Below are 18,560 nucleotides of genomic sequence, written 5' to 3' on the forward strand. Positions count from 1 at the left end.
GGAGCGCACAGCTGCCACACCACTCTGCCCTCCTCAGTGGGGGCGTGCTGGTGGCTGAACACTCAGGGCCACCTTCCTTCCCAGTTGGGCTGCCCTGCCCGCCACCCCCACTGCACACAGGCCCCCTGGGCTCTGTTCCGCACCCCTACAGGCTGGCCCTGCTGCTGCAGGAATCGTCCTCAAGTGGAGCTCCAGGGAGAGGTGTCCACATTCACCTGTGCCCCCTCAAGCCAGTTCTGGTCCTGCAGTTACGCCCCAGTGTCTGTGGGGGAGAACCGCTGGCCACGGGCCCCCACGGTCCGGCCCTACCTGCCTTTCCCTCCTGACCTCTTGATACCCCTCACTCCCCTCCAGGTGCTCCAGCCACACCTACCTCTGCACAGGTCACCCTCTCCATCTGCTCACCCTTGTTTCTGACCCCAGGCTTCTAACTCCAGTGTCACCCCCACAGAGAAGGCTTCCTGCCCCGGCTCAGCCACATGTGCCAACACACCTGGTGTACAGCTCCCTTCTGACACTCCTCAGTGACTACTTTGTGTACAAATCATAATTTTTATCTCCTTTAGGTTATGGCTGTATGTTGTCCATGTTTATTTCTGCCTTTGCATAGATGCGCGCGCGCACACACACACAATACACACACACACACACACTCTCTCTCTCTCTCTCTCTCTCTCTCCCTCTCCCTCCCCTCCCTCCCGCTCCCTCCCTCCCTCCTTCCCCCCCTCAGGCATAGAAATAATGTTTTGTATTTTTTAAAATTTAATTGAATGAGAAAACAGGTAATTGGGTAGTTTCAGCACATAATACTATCAGTGCAACTGATGTTTCCAGGAGAAATATCAAATATAAAAATGGATTCAGATTTCGGTACCCTATCTAGCCGAGTGACTGGGGAAAGGAAGGGGAAAGAAAAATGTGTCCAGATCACTTCGGTGGCTTCTTTAAACCACATGCGTGGACATGCTGGGACACAGCCACCCCTCACACCCAGCTCAGTTTGCCACCATTAGAAACTGGGTGCCCACGTGCTCTGGTTATCTTTGATCTTAAAAATAGTAGAATGGACCGGGCGAGGTGGCTCACGCCTGTAATCCTAGCTCTCTGGGAGGCCAAGGCGGGCGGATTGTTTGAGCTCAGGAGTTCGAAACCAGCCTGAGCAAGATCAAGACCCCGTCTCTACTAAAATTAGAAAGAAATTAATTGGACAACTAAAAATATATAGAAAAAAAATTAGCCGGGCATGGTGGCACATGCCTGTAGTCCCAGCTACTTGGGAGGCTGAGACAGGAGGATCGCTTGAGCCCAGGAGTTTGAGGTTGCTGTGAGCTAGGCTGACGCCACGGCACTCTAGCCCGGGCAACACAGTGAGACTCTGTCTCAAAAAAAAAAAAATAGTAGAATGAGGTTGGGAATGAGTATTTCTGACTGTGCACATACATGTAGTTTTTAAGCTATAAATGTTAACATTCCTACTAAGTGACCAGTAGAAAATATGGCAATAGATGGTGATTCTTCATTTTTCCTTTGTTCCCCCCACAGCACAACTATCTTGCTCAGGTCACGTCTAACATCTGGGGAACCAAATTTAAGATCGTGGGCTTGGCTGCCTTCCTGCCAACCAACCTCGGTGCAGGTAAGGCCTCGTCCTATTCTTGCACATTCCCAGGTGGGACAGATGAAAAAGTCCAGTTTCACCCAGTAGCAGCTAAAAGTAGATGAACATCCAAGACAGCAAAAGATTAGCATGTATTTTATCTCCAAACCTTGACTCTAGTAGAATTATCACTCAAATTGGTTTTTTGCCTGTGACATTTTCATTTTTTGATATAGGCCCTGACTTACAAAAACAATAGAAATATAGAAGTAACAGAAATAGCCAAAATCTCTATGAAAGTTCTCAGAGATTTCTAGATATTTTGACTTTTAGGCCTTTTACTATGGACAGATTTTGGTACCAATGTTTAGGTTCTCAAGTCAAAATATCTAGAAGATACTCTGGAGAAAGTGGAGACAAAGGCATCAAAGACTCTGAGAAGTGGGCTCTTGGTACAGTTCTTAGTGGTAAATGTTTATAAGTTTTATTTCTCAGTACCAGATAAATACCCTGCCCAAGACAAGTTGAGACACAGAGGAAAACTGAACCAAAGGAGGAATACAAAGCTGGGCCAGAACCCAGAATTTGCATTCTGATCTGTATTCCCTCCAAATGACTAGTAATACCTTGTCATGTTTACCTCCGAGACCACGAAGAATGGAAACTGCAGATCCTTTTCAAAGTAGCCCCCTTCTGCAGGACAGGCCCTGTGTGGGTTGAGGAGCCTTGCTACCCAGCCCGTCTTCCTTGGCTGCCTAATGTTCACACTGGACATGTCTCTCTGCAAGGCCAGCCCAACCAGGTGGGGCCGTGTCCCTCCATATCAAATGGGCTCTGTGGAATCTGCTAAAAATGGCTTTTGAAAAACTCTGAATCTGCCTGTAAGAGTTGTTTCGTATGTAGGTCCTTTAATATAAATTATTCTTGTAAATCAGAGGTTTAAAAGACCTCTTATTATGGATGCATCTCAGAGATTTATTCAGTAGTGCTGCATTTGGATTTTTAACTTAGAGGTTTCTTACCTCAAAGAAAAAGAGGAATAAAAGTAAAACATAAAACTGACTTAGGAAATATTAGTAACAATAGACTGTCCCCGTACATACATAATGCAGAGAAACCTCTTATATTCAAAAACCTGGAAACTCTCTGGTGACTACAAAAGCCTGTTGTTCATTTATTTATCAGTGTCCCGTTGATGGATATGGTTTATTTTTAGTAACCACTATTTGAATATCATGATTATCCCATATCAGTAAGCTAAGAGCTTAGCCATCTGCATACAGTAAATATTGAAAAAGGGAATGGAAGTGAGAATTTATGTAATGGATCATTTCATTCTCCCTTTATTCTTGGATATTGAGTAGGTCTTAAAATGAGAGGGCCTGTGAGGTACACGCTCCCCTAGTGTGAGCAAGTGCCTGAGACAGGAGCTTTCTGTATGACGGCAGCGGAATTACTGTCCTAATCATTGACCTTTTTAAAGAACATTTTGGTCCATGAAGTTACTATTGTCAAGCTAAAAGAATTTTCCACTTGATTCTGTTAGAAAAAAGAAATTAACTCTTGAATTCTAGAAGGTATGTTAAATGTGGTACCTCTTTAAATCTTTAAAAAAAAAAAAACCATATATGACATTCTAGTGGACTTAAAAAGTGAGTGCTGTTCCCATGTTGGATAAGTTGTTTCCTTCAGTTAGAACCTGGCCCATGACATTTTTTTATTTTTAATTTTTGGCATTTCTTAATTTTAAAAATATAAAACAGATTGAAAATTTAAAAGATTCAGTGGGATACACAGTAGAATTTCTCTCATCCTCAGCACCAGCTGCCTAAACTCGCTTTCCTGGGGGCAACTGATACTGTTTCCCATCCCTCCCACAATGTTTTGTTTTATTGCCCTTGTCAAGCTGAATGACAAAGAGTAGCACATTAATGCATCATTCTTAGTGTTTAAATGAGAATTTGTACTCCCTGTTGTGGGAAAGAGAGATGAGCACACGAGTAAGGCCTTTTCCGCTGTCGGCAGGAAGAGTCGCCTTGGCCCAGAGCAATCCGCGCGCCAGCCCTGCACAGATACTGCGGCAGACGCGGTCAGCGCCGCCGTGACGCTGGCCAGTCAGCCAGGAGGCCGTGGGGGTGGCAGCTGTGGGGATGGAGTCCAGCTTACCCTAACAAAACACAGCAAAGAATCTCTGTGCCTGCCTGTGTCACAGCGCAGAGTATTAAACACAAAGGAAAGTTGACAGGGCAGTTTCATCCTGATTTTAACCTACTGTGAAATTTAAATTCAGATTCATTATTTTTATTTTCTCTCCTCCAAATATTTTAGTTGCAACCTAGGTTTTCTCCTAAATGTCCCTGTTAATCAAATTAAATCTCAGAGTTTAAAAAACCTATATGGAAATTCCCTATAAATCTCTATCCTGATAGGCAGCGTCCTGTTCCTCCTAGACGCCGTGTCACCGTCACCTCGCGGCAGCTTTCAGACAGCTTCTGACTGCCCGAAGGTCCCCTGAGCGCGGCACTCTGGTGATCACAACTATTTCCTCCAAATTATCCTTCTGATTGCAAGTGAGATTTTTAAAAAATATATTTTTCATACCCTAACTCATTCTAAAAAAAGAATTTAAGTCTAAGATACATTTTTAACATTCAAAAATTGTAGCTTTATAGATAAATCATTGACAAAGTGGCCAAGCTAGACGAAGAATTTGTGGTTACTGAATCCAGAACCGGGGCTGGGGAAGCCACGCTGAGTGCTGGGAGAGATGGGGAGCTCCCTTCAGACTCGAGTCCTGCCTGCACAGATCTGGCTTCGGGCGGCAGCAAAACCTCAGCCCTCTATCTCTTCCTGGCACTCTCCTGACACTTCTGACTCCCTCAGTGTGTCTCTATTAACTGTGGCCTTCCTCCTCCCTACCAGTAATCTATAAAACCAGCCTCCTGCATCTCCAGCCGCGGCAGATGACCATTTATCTCCCAGAAGTTCGGAAGATTTCCATGGACTATATTAATTTACCTGTCTTCAACCCAAATGTTTTCAGTGAAGATGAAGATGATTTACCAGGTGTGTTTGCATGCATGAACTTGTCTGTCACAACCCTTCTTATGGGTTGTGCAAAGCGGGCAGAGTGGGAAGTGGTTGAGGAGCACAGACTGCTACCTGGGTTTGGAAAATTCGCACCTGCCTCAGTGAGGCTCATGGATGCTGTGGCATGTCCCAGGAGTAAGGTCACAGACTGGTACCAATCTGGGAAGGGCAGGAGCTACCAGAGTGTGGATGTTAAGGTGACAGTGATGCCTTATGCTCATAGAGCACTTCTAACATCACATTGTATCTTTGCAATAACCCTCTTAGTCATGTGCCCAGATAAAGATAAGTTTGCAATACCAATCGGGGCAAAATAAAATGAGAACTAAGACCCGGTCTCATAGACCCAGGCCAGCCTTCATCCTGTCGGTCCCTGCTTAGAGAGTACCTCACTCCCATGTGCTCAAACCTGCCCCAGCTCCAGGACACAAAGCCTTTGTGTTTAAACACCTCTCTTCATTGTGTAGTGATGTCTCAATGCATAGAGCCCCGGCCTGAGTTAAAGGTAAAATCTAGTACATGCCTTTTAAGTTCCAGTTTACAAATAGTAAATATCTCTATCTGTATCATCTTATGTTAATTTAAGTGTTTCCCAGTTGGGGGGCGGTTCTTAAAGGGCGCTACTTTGATTAATAAATTAGAATGATTTCTAATGAGTCTGCCAAGTAGTTGCATATAACCATTCTCAGTTACTCGAGGGTACTTGAAAATCATTTGCCTTTCTGAGTAAAAGTCTACCTGTAATTTTACAGATACAGAGACTCCTCTGAGAGTACCTTGTTTCTGAGCCAGAGGAGCCGTGACATGAGCCACGACTTCTCCCAGAGCCAGAAGTCCACGGCCTGAGGGACTCTGGTCCCAGTTATGGGACGTGGAGGGACACACATTCCAACTTGGGCTCTGCTCCTCACTTCCGCTTTGAACTTGAGGGAGTTGTTTACCTTCTCTCAGCCTAGGATTTTTACCTGAAAGGTGATTAAAGATGATTACTGTCCTTTCCAGCAGCAGCCATGTTTCCTTCTCCTGCAGTCTGCCTTTGCTGCGCAGGCGGAGCAAGCGTCCCAGACTAATGCAGTCCTGATGGCAAGGTCGTGAGGCCACATGAGCGCCCACAGTTTGGTGGAGCCTTACACCTAGGCTTTACAGCGCAGCCCCTGCGATTTCGGAATCCTGGATTCAGAATCTTTACAACTTTTACACTTTCCCCTTAGTGCCCTCCCTGTTCTCTCAAAATGCAACTAATAGCGGCTCTCTCTAATGTTCAGCTGTTGCTGCTGTTGTTACTGTCTGTGGTTCCCAGTTGAGAGGAGGGCTTAGATTTCATGATGGTGACGCAACAGAGGCTCTTCTCCTTTAAAGGGCAAAATACCTGCCGTCAATGTTCCATACAGATGAGAGAACATCTGGCAGACGATCTGAACAGGAAATACCGCAGACGAGACAGGACCCAGATTTGCGCAGCCGGAGTATAGTTATATCTTGCTAGAGGACTCCAAGGAATGGGGGAGAGTCTGTTACAGGCATCAAGGGCAGGCTAAACTTTTTTTTTTTTTTTTTTTTGAGACAGAGTCTCACTTTGTTGCCCTGGCTAGAGTGAGTGCCGTGGCATCAGCCTAGCTCACAGCAACCTCACACTCCTGGGCTCAAGTGATCCTCCTGCCTCAGCCTCCCAAGTAGCTGGGACTACAGGCATGCACCACCATGCCCAGCTAATTTTTTCTATATATTTTTACTTGTCCAGATAATTTTTCTATTTTTTTTAGTAGAGACAGGGTCTCACTCTTGCTCAGGCTGGTTTCGAACTCCTGAGCTCAAACAATCCGCCCGCCTCGGCCTCCCAGAGTGCTAGGATTACAGGCGTGAGCCACCACGCCCGGCCCAGGCTAAACTTTTGATAAACTAATAGCTGGCTTCCTTCTGTAGTTCTTTTGGTGAAAGGCCAGCCAGCCTTTACAATTAGCCCATTAAATCATATTTCCTGACCATGTCCTAGTTGCCACCTAGTGCTTAGCACCATGCTTCAGCCTCTGGATTGGTGGCGGTTTTCCCTGAGTGGGGAGCCACGGTGCCAGAGTGCTCAGTGGGTACCTAACATAGGGCAGTGCAGGCGGTGGCTCTGAGCGCCTGTCTGCAGCTCACTGTTCGGATGCACACTGTTAGACTCCCGCCACGTACAGATAGGATATGCTGCTGGGTTCTATTCCATGTGGCTCTACCTTACATGCTGTTTGAAATGCTAAAAAGCAGATGAATTAGGAAACGATATTTCACCTGATAGGCAGATTTGCTAGAAGATTCTTCTCATTGGTTCCTCTACCACATTTTACATGATTCTATTTACAGAAACTTAATTTACATACACGTTTCAAATACACATCTGTTGCATGACACTTCTCACACTAACCAGCTCACAATCACGGATGAACCTCCTCAGAAGCACAGGTATCGTGAGTCCGCAGTGCGCTGTCCCGCCGGGCCGTTGCCCTCTTACATAAAAGGATGGCTGTTTTGTGAATATCATCAGTAAAAAGCTTCTTTAAACAATGATTTGTGATGGTGCCATTGAGGCACATGGTGCCACATTCAGAAGGTTCAAAAGGAAGTTCACTGAAAAGCTCTGACAGCTCCATTAATTAGCAGCAGCAGCCAGCAGACTGCCTGCCGAACCTACTTAACTGTGTGACAGTCCTCCTTTCCCCAAGCAGACAGACCCCAGTCTCCGGCAACTGCATTCTGTGTGCAAAAGGACTGGATGGGACCAGATATTGCTTATCCTCACCCAATTTGTGGCAGTGTCTTGCAAGCAGTTCTTTTTCTGATTTCCTTCCAGTGACTGGAGCATCTGGTGTCCCGGAAAGCAACCCACCTTGCACCGTGAACATCCCTATCGCACCGATCCACAGCTCAGCTCAGGCTATGTCCCCCACACAGAGCATAGGGCTGGTACAGTCCCTGCTGGCCAATCAAAACGTGCAGCTGGACGTCCTGACCAACCAGACGACAGCTGTGGGGGCAGCAGAGCATGCAAGTGACAGTGCCACCCAGTACCCAGTCTCCAGCCGGTACTGCAGTCCTGGCCAGGTGATTTTTGGAGGTGTGGAAATGGGCCGCATCGTTCCAAACCCCCCTCACCTGTCCCTGCCGCCACCGCCACAGGGGCCCGTGCAGATTCCCACAGGCAGCCATGGAGACCGCGACCACGAGCACCTGCCGAAGTCAGCCAAGACCCTGCGGCCAGCGCCGCAGCTGGCAGCTGAAGGGGATGCTGTGGTCTTTAGTGCCCCCCAGGAGGTCCAGGTGACAAAGATAAACCCTCCTCCCCCGTACCCAGGAACCATCCCTGCTGCCCCCACCACAGCAGCGCCCCCACCCCCTCTGCCGCCACCGCAGCCTCCGGTGGACGTGTGCTTGAAGAAGAGCGACTTCTCCCTCTACCCCACATCAGCGCATTACCAGACCCCTCTGGGCTACGAGAGGATCACCACCTTTGACAGCAGCGGCAACGTGGAGGAGGTGTGCCGGCCTCGCACCAGGATGCTGTGTTCGCAGAACACCTACACCCTGCCCGGCCCGGGCAGCTCAGCCACCCTGCGGCTCACAGCCACCGAGAAGAAGATCCCTCAGCCGTGCACCAGTGCCACCCTGAACCGCCTGACCGTCCCTCGCTACTCCATCCCCACTGGGGACCCACCCCCATATCCTGAAATTGCCAGCCAGCTGGCCCAGGGGCGGGCCGCTGTCCAGAGACCCGACAGCAGCCTTATCCACGCCACCCTGCGGAGGAACAACCGAGAGGCTGCACTCAAGATGGCCCAGCTGGCTGACAGCCCACGACCGGCCCTGCAGCCCCCTGCCAAGCCCAAGGGCGGGCCTGTGGGGGCGGCGGCGCAGCTCCCGGCTCGGCCCCCGCCCGCCCTGTACACCTGCAGCCAGTGCAGCAGCGCGGGGCCCGGCTCGCAGCCCAGCGCCGCCCTGGCGCATGCCGTCGGCGCCTCTCCGCTGGCCTCCCAGTCCTCCTACAGCCTCCTGAGTCCACCCGACAGCTCCCGCGACCGCACCGACTACGTCAACTCGGCCTTCACAGAGGACGAGGCCTTGGCCCAGCACTGTCAGCTTGAGAAGCCCCTGAGGCACTCCCCACTGCCTGAAGCTGCTGTCACCATGAAACGGCCGCCCCCTTACCAGTGGGACCCCATGCTGGGTGAGGACATTTGGGTTCCTCAGGAAAGGACAGCACAGACTGTAGTGCCCAACCCCTTAAAACTGTCTCCTCTGATGCTAGGTCAGGGCCAGCACCTGGACATGTCCCGAGTGCCCTTCGTGTCCCCCAAGTCTCCCGCCAGCCCCACTGCCACTTTCCAAACAGGCTATGGGATGGGAGTGCCGTATCCAGGAAGCTATAACAACCCCCCTCTGCCCGGAGCGCAGGTGCCCTGCTCTCCCAAAGACGCCCTGTCCCCAACACAGTTTGCACAACAGGAACCTGCCGTCGTCCTCCAGCCGGTGTACCCGCCCAGCCTCTCCTATTGCACCTTGCCCCCCATGTACCCGGGAAGCAGCACGTGTTCCAGTTTACAGCTGCCACCTGTCGCCTTGCACCCGTGGAGTTCCTACAGCGCCTGCCCGCCCGTGCAGAACCCCCAGAGCACCCTCCCCGCCAAGCCACACTTGGTGGTAGAGAAGCCCCTCGTGTCCCCACCGCCCCCAGACCTCCAGAGCCACATGGGCACAGAAGCGATGGTAGAGACGACCGACAACTTCCAGGAAGTCCTCTCCCTGACAGAAAGCCCGGTTCCTCAGCGGACAGAAAAATTTGGAAAGAAGAACCGGAAGCGCCTGGACAGCCGGGCAGAGGAAGGAAACGTTCAGGCCATCACTGAGGGCAAAGTGAAGAAGGAGGCCAGGACTTTGAGTGACTTTAATTCCCTTATCTCTAGCCCCCGCCTGGGGAGAGAGAAGAAGAAAGTGAAAAGTCAGAAAGACCAGCTGAAGTCAAAGAAGTTGAACAAGACAAACGAGTTCCAGGACAGCTCCGAGAGCGAGCCCGAGCTGTTCATCAGCGGGGACGAGCTGATGAACCAGAGCCAGGGCAGCAAGAAGGGCTGGAAAAACAAGAGGACGCCCCGGGCCGCCAGCGAGCTGGAGGAGTCCCGGTGCCGGCGCGCCAGCGAGAAGGAGGACGGGCGGCTGGGCAGCCAGGGCTTCGTGTATGTGATGGCCAACAAGCAGCCCCTGTGGAACGAGGCCACCCAGGTGTACCAGCTGGACTTCGGAGGGCGGGTGACCCAGGAGTCGGCCAAGAACTTCCAGATCGAGTTGGAGGGGCGGCAGGTAAGACGCGCAGGGGCTGGTGAGGCTGTCAGTGCCCTGACCTTCAAGGGGCATTTTTCAAAAGGCCGAATGGGAAATGTGGAAAACAACTGATACCTCTTAGGCGGAGCCAGTTGGGGTTATGATTTTCAGTGTAGCCACTGCTATCCTGTACTTATTTTCAATCCAAGCAATGTGCCTCCCGAGTATTTAAAGTCATGGTTCTACCAGACCTAGGAGGAAACCTGGCTGCCCCGTCTGACCCCCCCAGAGGCTGGGGCGTCCAACTCTTTTTTTCTGGTATTTGTCATCATGTTCGTAAAGAACATGCTTATACTCTATTCACTGACTTTGCTGCTTTGGGCGTCATAGAGTGACTTCCTCTGGGGAATGCGAGGGCTGGTTCTCCTCGCCCTGCCCCCCACCACGTGCACCCTACGGCCTGCCCTCCCCACCTTCCCCAGGTGAATCCGTGGTCACTGGCTACCTCATGCTAGTAAACAGGAGTCCCAGCCACCGTGGATTGTGCTTTGTACATTTCCTTTTTTCTGTAGTTTTTCCCTAGACTGTTGCCTGGTTTTTGTTTGCTTGTTTCTTTGTGTATTTAAGTCACCCCCCAAGTCCCTGAGGACATGTAAATCTCCGTGTATTTGCTGGCTGCTCTAGTCCTGCTCTAGTCCCTTCTTCACCATCCTGCAGGTTCCTTTCACTTCTCGTATTTAAATTCACATTTTTGTTAATTCACTCAGCAAATATTTATCAAGTACCTGCTGTGTGCCTGGCAATCCTCCAAGCCAGGGGTCAGCACACTAGCCCAAGACCAGCCTGGCCTGCTGCCTCTCTTTGTAAATAAAGTTTTATTGGAAACAGCCACACCCAGTTGCTTAAGTACCGTCCACCGCTGCTTTCGTCCAACAGCAGCAGAGTGGAGTAGTCGTGGCAAAGACCATATGACCCCCAAACCCTAAAATATTTACTGTCAGCCCTTCACAGGACATTTGTGGACCCCTGTTCTCGTGCTGGAATTGGGCAGCGAGGGAGACAGAGAAAGCCCTGCCATCGTGGTACACACAGAGGCGGTGGGGGCGGACACAGATAAGCCAGCCCAGGTGATAGGGTGTGGCACGATGACCCCGCGGGGAGTGGTCCCAGGAAGTGGTGGGAAGACGAGGGAGCAGGGTGAGGCGGGGATCGTGGGGGAGGCGGCCAGGGAGTGCCTCCGTGCAGCGGTGACGCCGTGGCAGTGACAGTTGGTACTTCCCTTCCGGAGTCTGTCCTGGCCTGTAGATGCTTCTTTCTTCTCTTCCTTCTCCTTTGTGTCCTCGGCAAAGAAACCCCTTCATCTGACCTGTAGAGTTCCCCATGTTCTGCATCTCGCTCGGCCTCCCCGTCGCATTGTTTCATGTGTTTCGTGTCCCCTGATTTCCTACGAGCTTGCGGTCAGACCTGGAAGCTTGGTAGATTCAGAGCCACTGTGTGGGCAGAAGCGTGACCTGGAAGCTTGGTAGATTCAGAGCCACTGTGTGGGCAGAAGCGTCTCACGGGCTGCGCTGTCTGCACCCGTCAGGGCCGCGCAGGCCCGCGTCCTCTCTCCCGCCTCGCCCTCCGGTAATGTCTTTGCTTCCCCGCCCTCTGCCAGGTGATGCAGTTTGGACGGATCGACGGCAACGCCTACATTCTAGACTTCCAGGCCCCCTTCTCAGCCGTGCAGGCCTTTGCAGTTGCCCTGGCCAACGTGACGCAGCGCCTCAAGTGAAGACACTGGCGAGGGGAGGACGGAGAGGCGGAGGAGCTTTTCGAAGAGGTCTGACTGGAGACGCCAGAGCGGCCCGCGCAGGCCCGGGAGCCGGGGGACCGGAAGACAACCGCGAAACTGGAAAGGCCCGTCACGCCCAAGGAGAGGGCGCCGACCTTCTGTCGTCTTTATTTGGGCTTTATTAAACTTAGTTGTCTTTCTTTCCTTATTCCGTAGCGTGGCATTGGGAAGCAAAGGTTGCAGGGCACCTGGTGTTCTTTCAGGAAATGTAGCTTGGCCGTGGTAACCGTCTGCTGTGTTTGCTTATGTTGGTGACCGAGACGAGGGCCCTTCAGAAGAAGACAGACTGCCTTACAGCCTGCTGTGCTTTCAGACAGAGGGCGCGTGCGTTATGGTGCGTCCTCCACGACACCGAGCCTTTATTACTCCTCCATCACCACTAGGGTAAAAACAAAAAAATTCTAAAAACACAACCAAAAATCCTGAAGATACAGGTTCTCTTGGGGAAGGGGAGGGACAGCATTGTATTCACACATACTGTGTTATTCCCCAGAAAGTGACTGGATCAACAAAGGGTATTTGGGCAAATGCACTGTGTTTGACTAATAAAAGTTGGCTCCTTACCGGGGTGCTGTCACTTGCTCATTGGTGACACTGGGGAAGGGATGAGTGAGGAGGGGCGGCACAGAGGGACGGGCTCACACACCGAGGACAGCTGGGCGACTCCCTGTGGGACACAGTAGTACAAGGGCTACGCTCCTCTTCTGAGGATGTTTACGTTGGAAGACCCCTCTAGTTTCGTCGTATGTCCAAGTTCCGTAGATCAGTGATGATCATTCAGTCTGACTGACGCTGAGAGAAGCTGAGGCTGAAATGCAAAGATCCTTCCTCAGATAGTGCGGTGGTGAGTCACTAGCCGAGAAACAGCCTCTCTTCTCTCTGCCCCTTTTCTGTTTTAATCTGGAACATGTTACTGTAAACATCTTTCCCATTAGGTATCACTGTTCTACACTCTCTCTTTTTGAAAGTATGGACAAGACTTGATTTGAAACCACTCCTTTCCTCCTCTTGGCTACATTAAAATTCAGTTGACTAGAAGTGTTTTCTATCAGATTAGAAATGTAACCAAAAGATTTTTAAGTATTTGCCAGGGTATTAAAGGTAGGGTATGGTCAAATCTTTGGCAAAAGTTTCATGATCTTCTCTAAGGGAAAAAAAAAAAAGTTGTTTATTAACCTCACAGATTGTTTACTAAGGAGAGAAACCACTGAGAAAACGTTAAAGTTATGACACTTCAGGTAATTGGTGGACCACACTTCAATTGCAAAAAGAAAAGTCTACCTGGCACTCTTTCCCGCGCCCCCTCCCCCGCCCCCGCCTGAGAACACTGGGCAATGTCGTCCAGCCCTGATGACAAGACCAGTGGATGTTTCAGTTATTCATAGTGGTGGTGTTTAGGGCAGGGCCAAAGGAATTATCTCCTGGTTTGGGGTCCTGAATTTGGATTTTATTTGAAAACAGACAAGTGGAAAATGGCACAGAAAAGTATTTTCAAATTTAAAAGATTTGTTAATTCCCTGTTTTGGCTTAAAAATTAGAAAAGAAACTGGGCCATTTCTTTCCCAGAGCAAGGTGACATTACTCACCATTCTCTTTGAACCCCAAAGAAATACCAACCAGGTTTTAAAATATGGTGACAGACAGCTCTCAGCTAACACTTGAGTTTCTCGTTTTGTATTTAAAAGTATTGGGCCTGGTTTTTTGGTGGGTACATTGTTCCAGAAAGAATTATCAGTGTATTCAGAATTATCTAGTTCTGTTATGTGAGTTTCTGTTGCTTGATATGGTGTTTCAGTGCTTATTATTAGTTGTGCAATAATAGTTACAGCCTATTTCTAAAATAATTTAAATGCAATTCTCCTGTTTTATTGTCTATGAGATAATTATTTATCTTGCTTTTCATAGTGTTCTTAGGAATTATTTTGTTACTATGTATTGGTGAGTTATGCCCATTTTATTATTTATTTAGAAAAATAGTATCTTTGTAACGACTTACTTGATAGCAGTATATTTTGCTGCAAGAAATAAAGAGGATATGATAGACGGATTTTTTTGCTGGACGATTTGTAACTTTTTCTAATTGGGGAAAAAAATTCCTATTTGTTTAAAAATAATTCTTTTTTTATATTTTGTAATATTGATTATATACAAAGAATATTTCTTTGAGATAACATACCCTAAAATAATATTTTCCCTTCTTTTGAAAATTTTATTTTTAGTTAAAAATAAAGGTTGATTTGAAATGAGGAAGGGAGACCTATTAGAATGAGAGTAGCAAAGGAAGGAAATAGTAATAAGCTTCACTTTTTAAATTCTGATTGGTTTTTGAGATATAAAGACCACAAAAGGTTATATTTTAGAACTTTTCTTAATAAGAGCAGATATAGGAGGAAGTCCTCGGAATGAAACCACAAATACATGTAAGAAGAAAAAGCGGATATTTGTAGCAAATAGTTAACTTTCTAAAAGCTTACTCCCCAAGACATTTCTCCCGCATGGAGACACGAGCTTCCTGCCTCGCTGTGTCGCAGACGCGAGTGCGCGGCAGCGCCTGTCTCTGCTCTGCTCCCAGGGCTCAGAGGAGGAGTTACTCCCGCACCAAGTCAGACTTCAGCTGACGGCTGTGCAGTTGTGTTATGGGGTCTTTTAAGTTAATGGTGGTAGTTTTACTTATTTAAAAAATTGCCTCCATTCAGTCTCTGTCGGTTAAAGTTAGTACTTTAAGCAGAATTCTAAGCACTTAATGTTTATTAGTAGCAATTTATAAATATCAAGATACCTCATTGAATCCTTAAATTTAAAAATATTATTTCAGTAAAAAGCCAACTACAAAAAGAATCCATGACTTTTTGAGGGAAGTGGTATATTAACAAACATAAAAACCAGTTTTGAATTTATCTCTAACCTCATCCAACCAAAGGCGCAGTATACCCACTGAATGTACGTGCCGAGAAAAACTGGGGCCGGAGAAGCAGGACGCTCTCCAGGCCCTGGTGCAGTGTAAGTCAAAGGACTTACGCAGGGCATGTTTTCCACCGTAGCCATTGCTCCCACGTCAGCTGTCCTGCGAGGGCTTGGAAAAACATGCCGTGTTCATCTCGTAATCACAGCACAAAGTTAGGAGACCCTGGGGTCAAGCCTGCTCCCTCCCCGACAAAGCTGGAGGGTGACCTCGGGCAAGTCCCTGGGGCTGGCCAGGCCTCCATTTGTCTGTCTGTACGATGAAAGGAACAGCCTGGACAATCTTCTAAACTCTCTTCTCGCTCTAACAGCCTCAGAGCTCAGAATGGAACAGTTTCATCATTCCACTTTGCAAATGTGGAAAGTATGTTTCAAAACATTGCCTTTGTGTAGACAAATATTTCTTTTCCTGTGTTAATGAGCTATCTACTGAATATAAACCAGTGCATTTAAAATAATATCTAGAAAGTTCACCTCTAAATGCATTTGGTATCACGTCTGTCCTCATAGAATTGCACCAAAGCACTGATTCCAGGTAAGACAGGAGCATCTATGTGAGTGTGCCCTGCTCAAGGGATGTCCTTGAGAACAGCCCTAAAATAAGTCACCACCTGCCCCCAAAACCACAAAGTGGGTTCAAAAAAGAACAAAGGAAAATCTGTCAAGGCTGACTTGAATTATTGAGTGTGCCCTGCCGCATTACACTATCTTCACGTTCAAAGGGTTTCTGGAAATGGGAAGTTGTCACCCAGCAACTGTGAGAAAGGAACCCATGTGTCCCTGTGTGGGCCATGTATCACTTGGCCAAGTTAATGGTTGTGAACAAAGTTAGTTGAGACAAAATGTGTCAAAACTGTCATTTGAGTTCCTGGGATGTTTGTAATAGCACACAACTCAAAACTCTTCACATTTGTGGATTTCCTTATCTCCGGCTGATAAAACTATGAAGGGTTGTGGCTTATTTTGTTTTCATTTTCTTTGGCTCTGTGCAATTTTCTTGTAACTTTACTTGTATCTACATTTTCTGTTTACAGTTCTTTTTAAGGGGAGGGGGAGGGTCCTAAGATCTCGTTTATTGTAGATAAAAAATTTTTTTCGTGTTGTAGAAAAGCATGGGTTATGCGTTTGACTGAAAAAGGCACTGTATTATTTACCAAAGGGGTATTGTTTTTGCATTTTTTTATAAATGCATTATTTTGGTACTGTAAATTTGGACATAATTTCCGAGTTTATTACTACTGCCATTTTCTTTTTCCTTTTTTTTTTTTTCTTTTAACCGTAAGTGGGCAATGCAGGTGCATAGGTCCCAGACCAAACAAGACCACCAGCATGTTCTTGTCCAAACCTGGGGAATGGGGTGCACTGCTTTGTGCAGTTCACTTCCTCTAATGTTTTAAATTCAGCATCCTGCTTTGTTTTACTTTCCAAGCAAGATCTGTTGAGAGTCCCAATTGCATTTTAATAAGCTCACCCTTACTTGCCTCTCTTATGTATTTTGTGTATTAGATTGTGCAGGAGGCTTCTAGAAGGCATTAATGGTTTGCATTCAAAATGTGGTTTGTCCAAATTATTTTCTGTCTTTATTATTAAGATGGATTAATCTTATTTTTTTCTTGATGATTTGAAGTTGTAAGAGTTGTCCAGCTATTGCTTAATAAAATTTTACAGATCAAAACAATCAATTGTGTGCAGAATTCAGATGTGGGTCTTGAGTCCTTTGAGAAGAAATCACCTCACTTTTTTGGCATGACCTACCAATCCTCCAGTTGCTTCTTGGGTCCCTGGGTAACTGCTTGCAGTGACTCGAGCCCCTAAGATCCTAGTCATCATGTTACCCATTTTGAGAGGTCAGAGATTGGGCTTTTTAATGAGTTGGTTTGAGTTTTTGTTTTTTCTTATCTTTTTTAAAAAGGACTTAAGAATGCATCTGTGTAGCTCCTATCTGATCAGAGGTATATACATCTTTGTAGGAAATTTAAAACCAGGTCTTCAAACAATTCAACTATAAGTGCTAATATAAGTGTTAATTGTTGTTACTGATGAGTGCTCAGTGAGCCTCCTCCCTCTCCCCTGAAGTTCCCTATGACCATGGCAGGTGGGAAGCCGGGGCATAGGAGGTCTACCTGTGAGCAGTGCAGGACGTGTGCACACTTACAGAACTACACTTTTAGGTTTTTTTAAAGAATAGGGAATCAATTTAGCTCTCCTACCCTCACCCTAAAAACTCAGTATAGAAGAGAAGTGACCACCTCATGGAGATCACATGGCAATTTTCCAAGGGTGCAGAGATACTAAACAAAGTTAAATCTCCTAACTCCATTATGTAGATACTTTGCCTTCCTTTCTTTCAGAAGAAAATTGGAGCACTGAGAAGTTAAAATGATTGCTGGATTCCATAGACAAAAACCAATCCTGAAATAGAACTCGAGATTTCTGGGTTACATTAATGAGTAGACCTAGTTTATTCCCGGGCTTCTCACTCTAGTGTTTAGTAATGATTTGCCTGTGATGAGCTATGAGCTCCTTACACTTAGCTATCTTCCGTGAAAAGAGCTATTACAGCTGGACCGCCCGTGCCCTTGTCAGGTGAGCTCATCCACTCTGTGAAGGAGATCTGAGTACTTGGCACTGAATTTTGAAGAGTGAGTATTTGGCTCACAGGCTGCATTACTCAGCAGGCATCACCGAGGAGCAGGTCTGTGTGGGTTGATTTCCCCGCACATCTCAGAGTTGCTCGACGCACTAAAGAACATGAATCCATCCACAGCAGGCTAATTCCCTGAATCTACTTACAGTTCCTATTAGAATGACAGCTCCAGGCCGGGCATGGTGGCTTGCACCTCAGTGACATAGTGAGATCTCATCTCTACAAAAAAAAAAAAAATAGAAAAATTAGGCGGTGTGGTAGTATGTGCCTGTAGTCCCAGCTACTCAGGGAGGCTGAGGCAAGAGGATCGCTTGAGCCCAGGAGTTTGAGGTTGCAGTGGGCTAGAATGACACCACTGCACTCTACTCAAGGTGACAGAAGGAGACCCTGTCTCAAAAAAGAAAAAAAAACGATAGCTTCAAATAAAGACGGTGCACGCGTGGAACAGGGCCCCAGCAGGACCTGGGCGTTAGGTGTGGGAAATGGTTCTGCTGCATCCCTTCTGCTCTCCTCTTCCTGGGTCTCCTGCTTCCCGCGTGGCTTCCCTCTCCAGGGGGTGTGTTCCTTGTGCTGTAGAGCTGCGTCCCCAACCCCCAGGCCAGCCAGGACTGGTATGGGTCAGTGGCCTGTTAGGGACACAGCAGGACGTGAGCGGGGCTAGCGAAGCTTCATCTGCATTTGCAGCCGCTCCCCATCTCCCATCACCGCCTGAGCTCCGCCTCCCCCAGCCCCAGGCCCTGGAAAACTTGTCTTCCACGAAACCGGTCCCTGGCACCAAAAAGGTTGGAACCGCTGCTGTTGGGAACTTTCAGGCCACTTCTGTGGTGCTGCTCTTGAGTGGGGATGGGAACTGCCAATGAAACGTCAAGACCTTTCCTTTGAACCTTACTGTTGAGGCAAGGTGAAAGCTCTTTGGGAAATTACAGAACTGTAAAAGAGAAATTGCTGAGTTTTGCTTATTTACTTATTATAAGTTTACTTATTTCTCCAGAAGAAATAAGTCGGAGGAATTTATCAAACTTCAGCCACACTCAGGACAGTGTCCAGACACCTTGCAAAACATTTTTCTCTTTGCCCTGTGACCTGTCCCTGCCTTCCAGGTCGGGGTGTCATCAGACTTCCAGGCATCCCGTCTGCCA

At 47.8% G+C, this 18,560-nt stretch overlaps 1 protein-coding gene across 2 annotated transcripts in view; it reads left to right on the forward strand.

The window, feature by feature from the left end:
* TULP4 (tubby like protein 4) overlaps positions 1-12,149 on the forward strand; it is a 158,604-nt gene extending 146,455 nt beyond the window's left edge. Inside the window, exons 11-14 of one of the 2 annotated variants that reach the window (XM_012646852.1) lie at positions 1,543-1,636; positions 4,520-4,663; positions 7,518-10,018; positions 11,637-11,798. In XM_012646852.1, coding sequence (XP_012502306.1) covers positions 1,543-1,636; positions 4,520-4,663; positions 7,518-10,018; positions 11,637-11,753 — 2,856 coding nt within the window. In that variant the 3' untranslated portion in view covers positions 11,754-11,798. Of the gene's footprint in view, positions 1-1,542; positions 1,637-4,519; positions 4,664-7,517; positions 10,019-11,636 lie in introns of both variants that reach the window. The other variant, XM_012646853.1, reaches the window with a different exon arrangement.
* Positions 12,150-18,560: the final 6,411 nt, after the last annotated feature.

The sequence above is a fragment of the Propithecus coquereli genome, unplaced genomic scaffold, assembly GCF_000956105.1.
Source record: "Propithecus coquereli isolate 6110/MARCELLA unplaced genomic scaffold, Pcoq_1.0 Scaffold25, whole genome shotgun sequence".
Classification (NCBI taxonomy): Eukaryota; Metazoa; Chordata; class Mammalia; order Primates; family Indriidae; genus Propithecus; species Propithecus coquereli.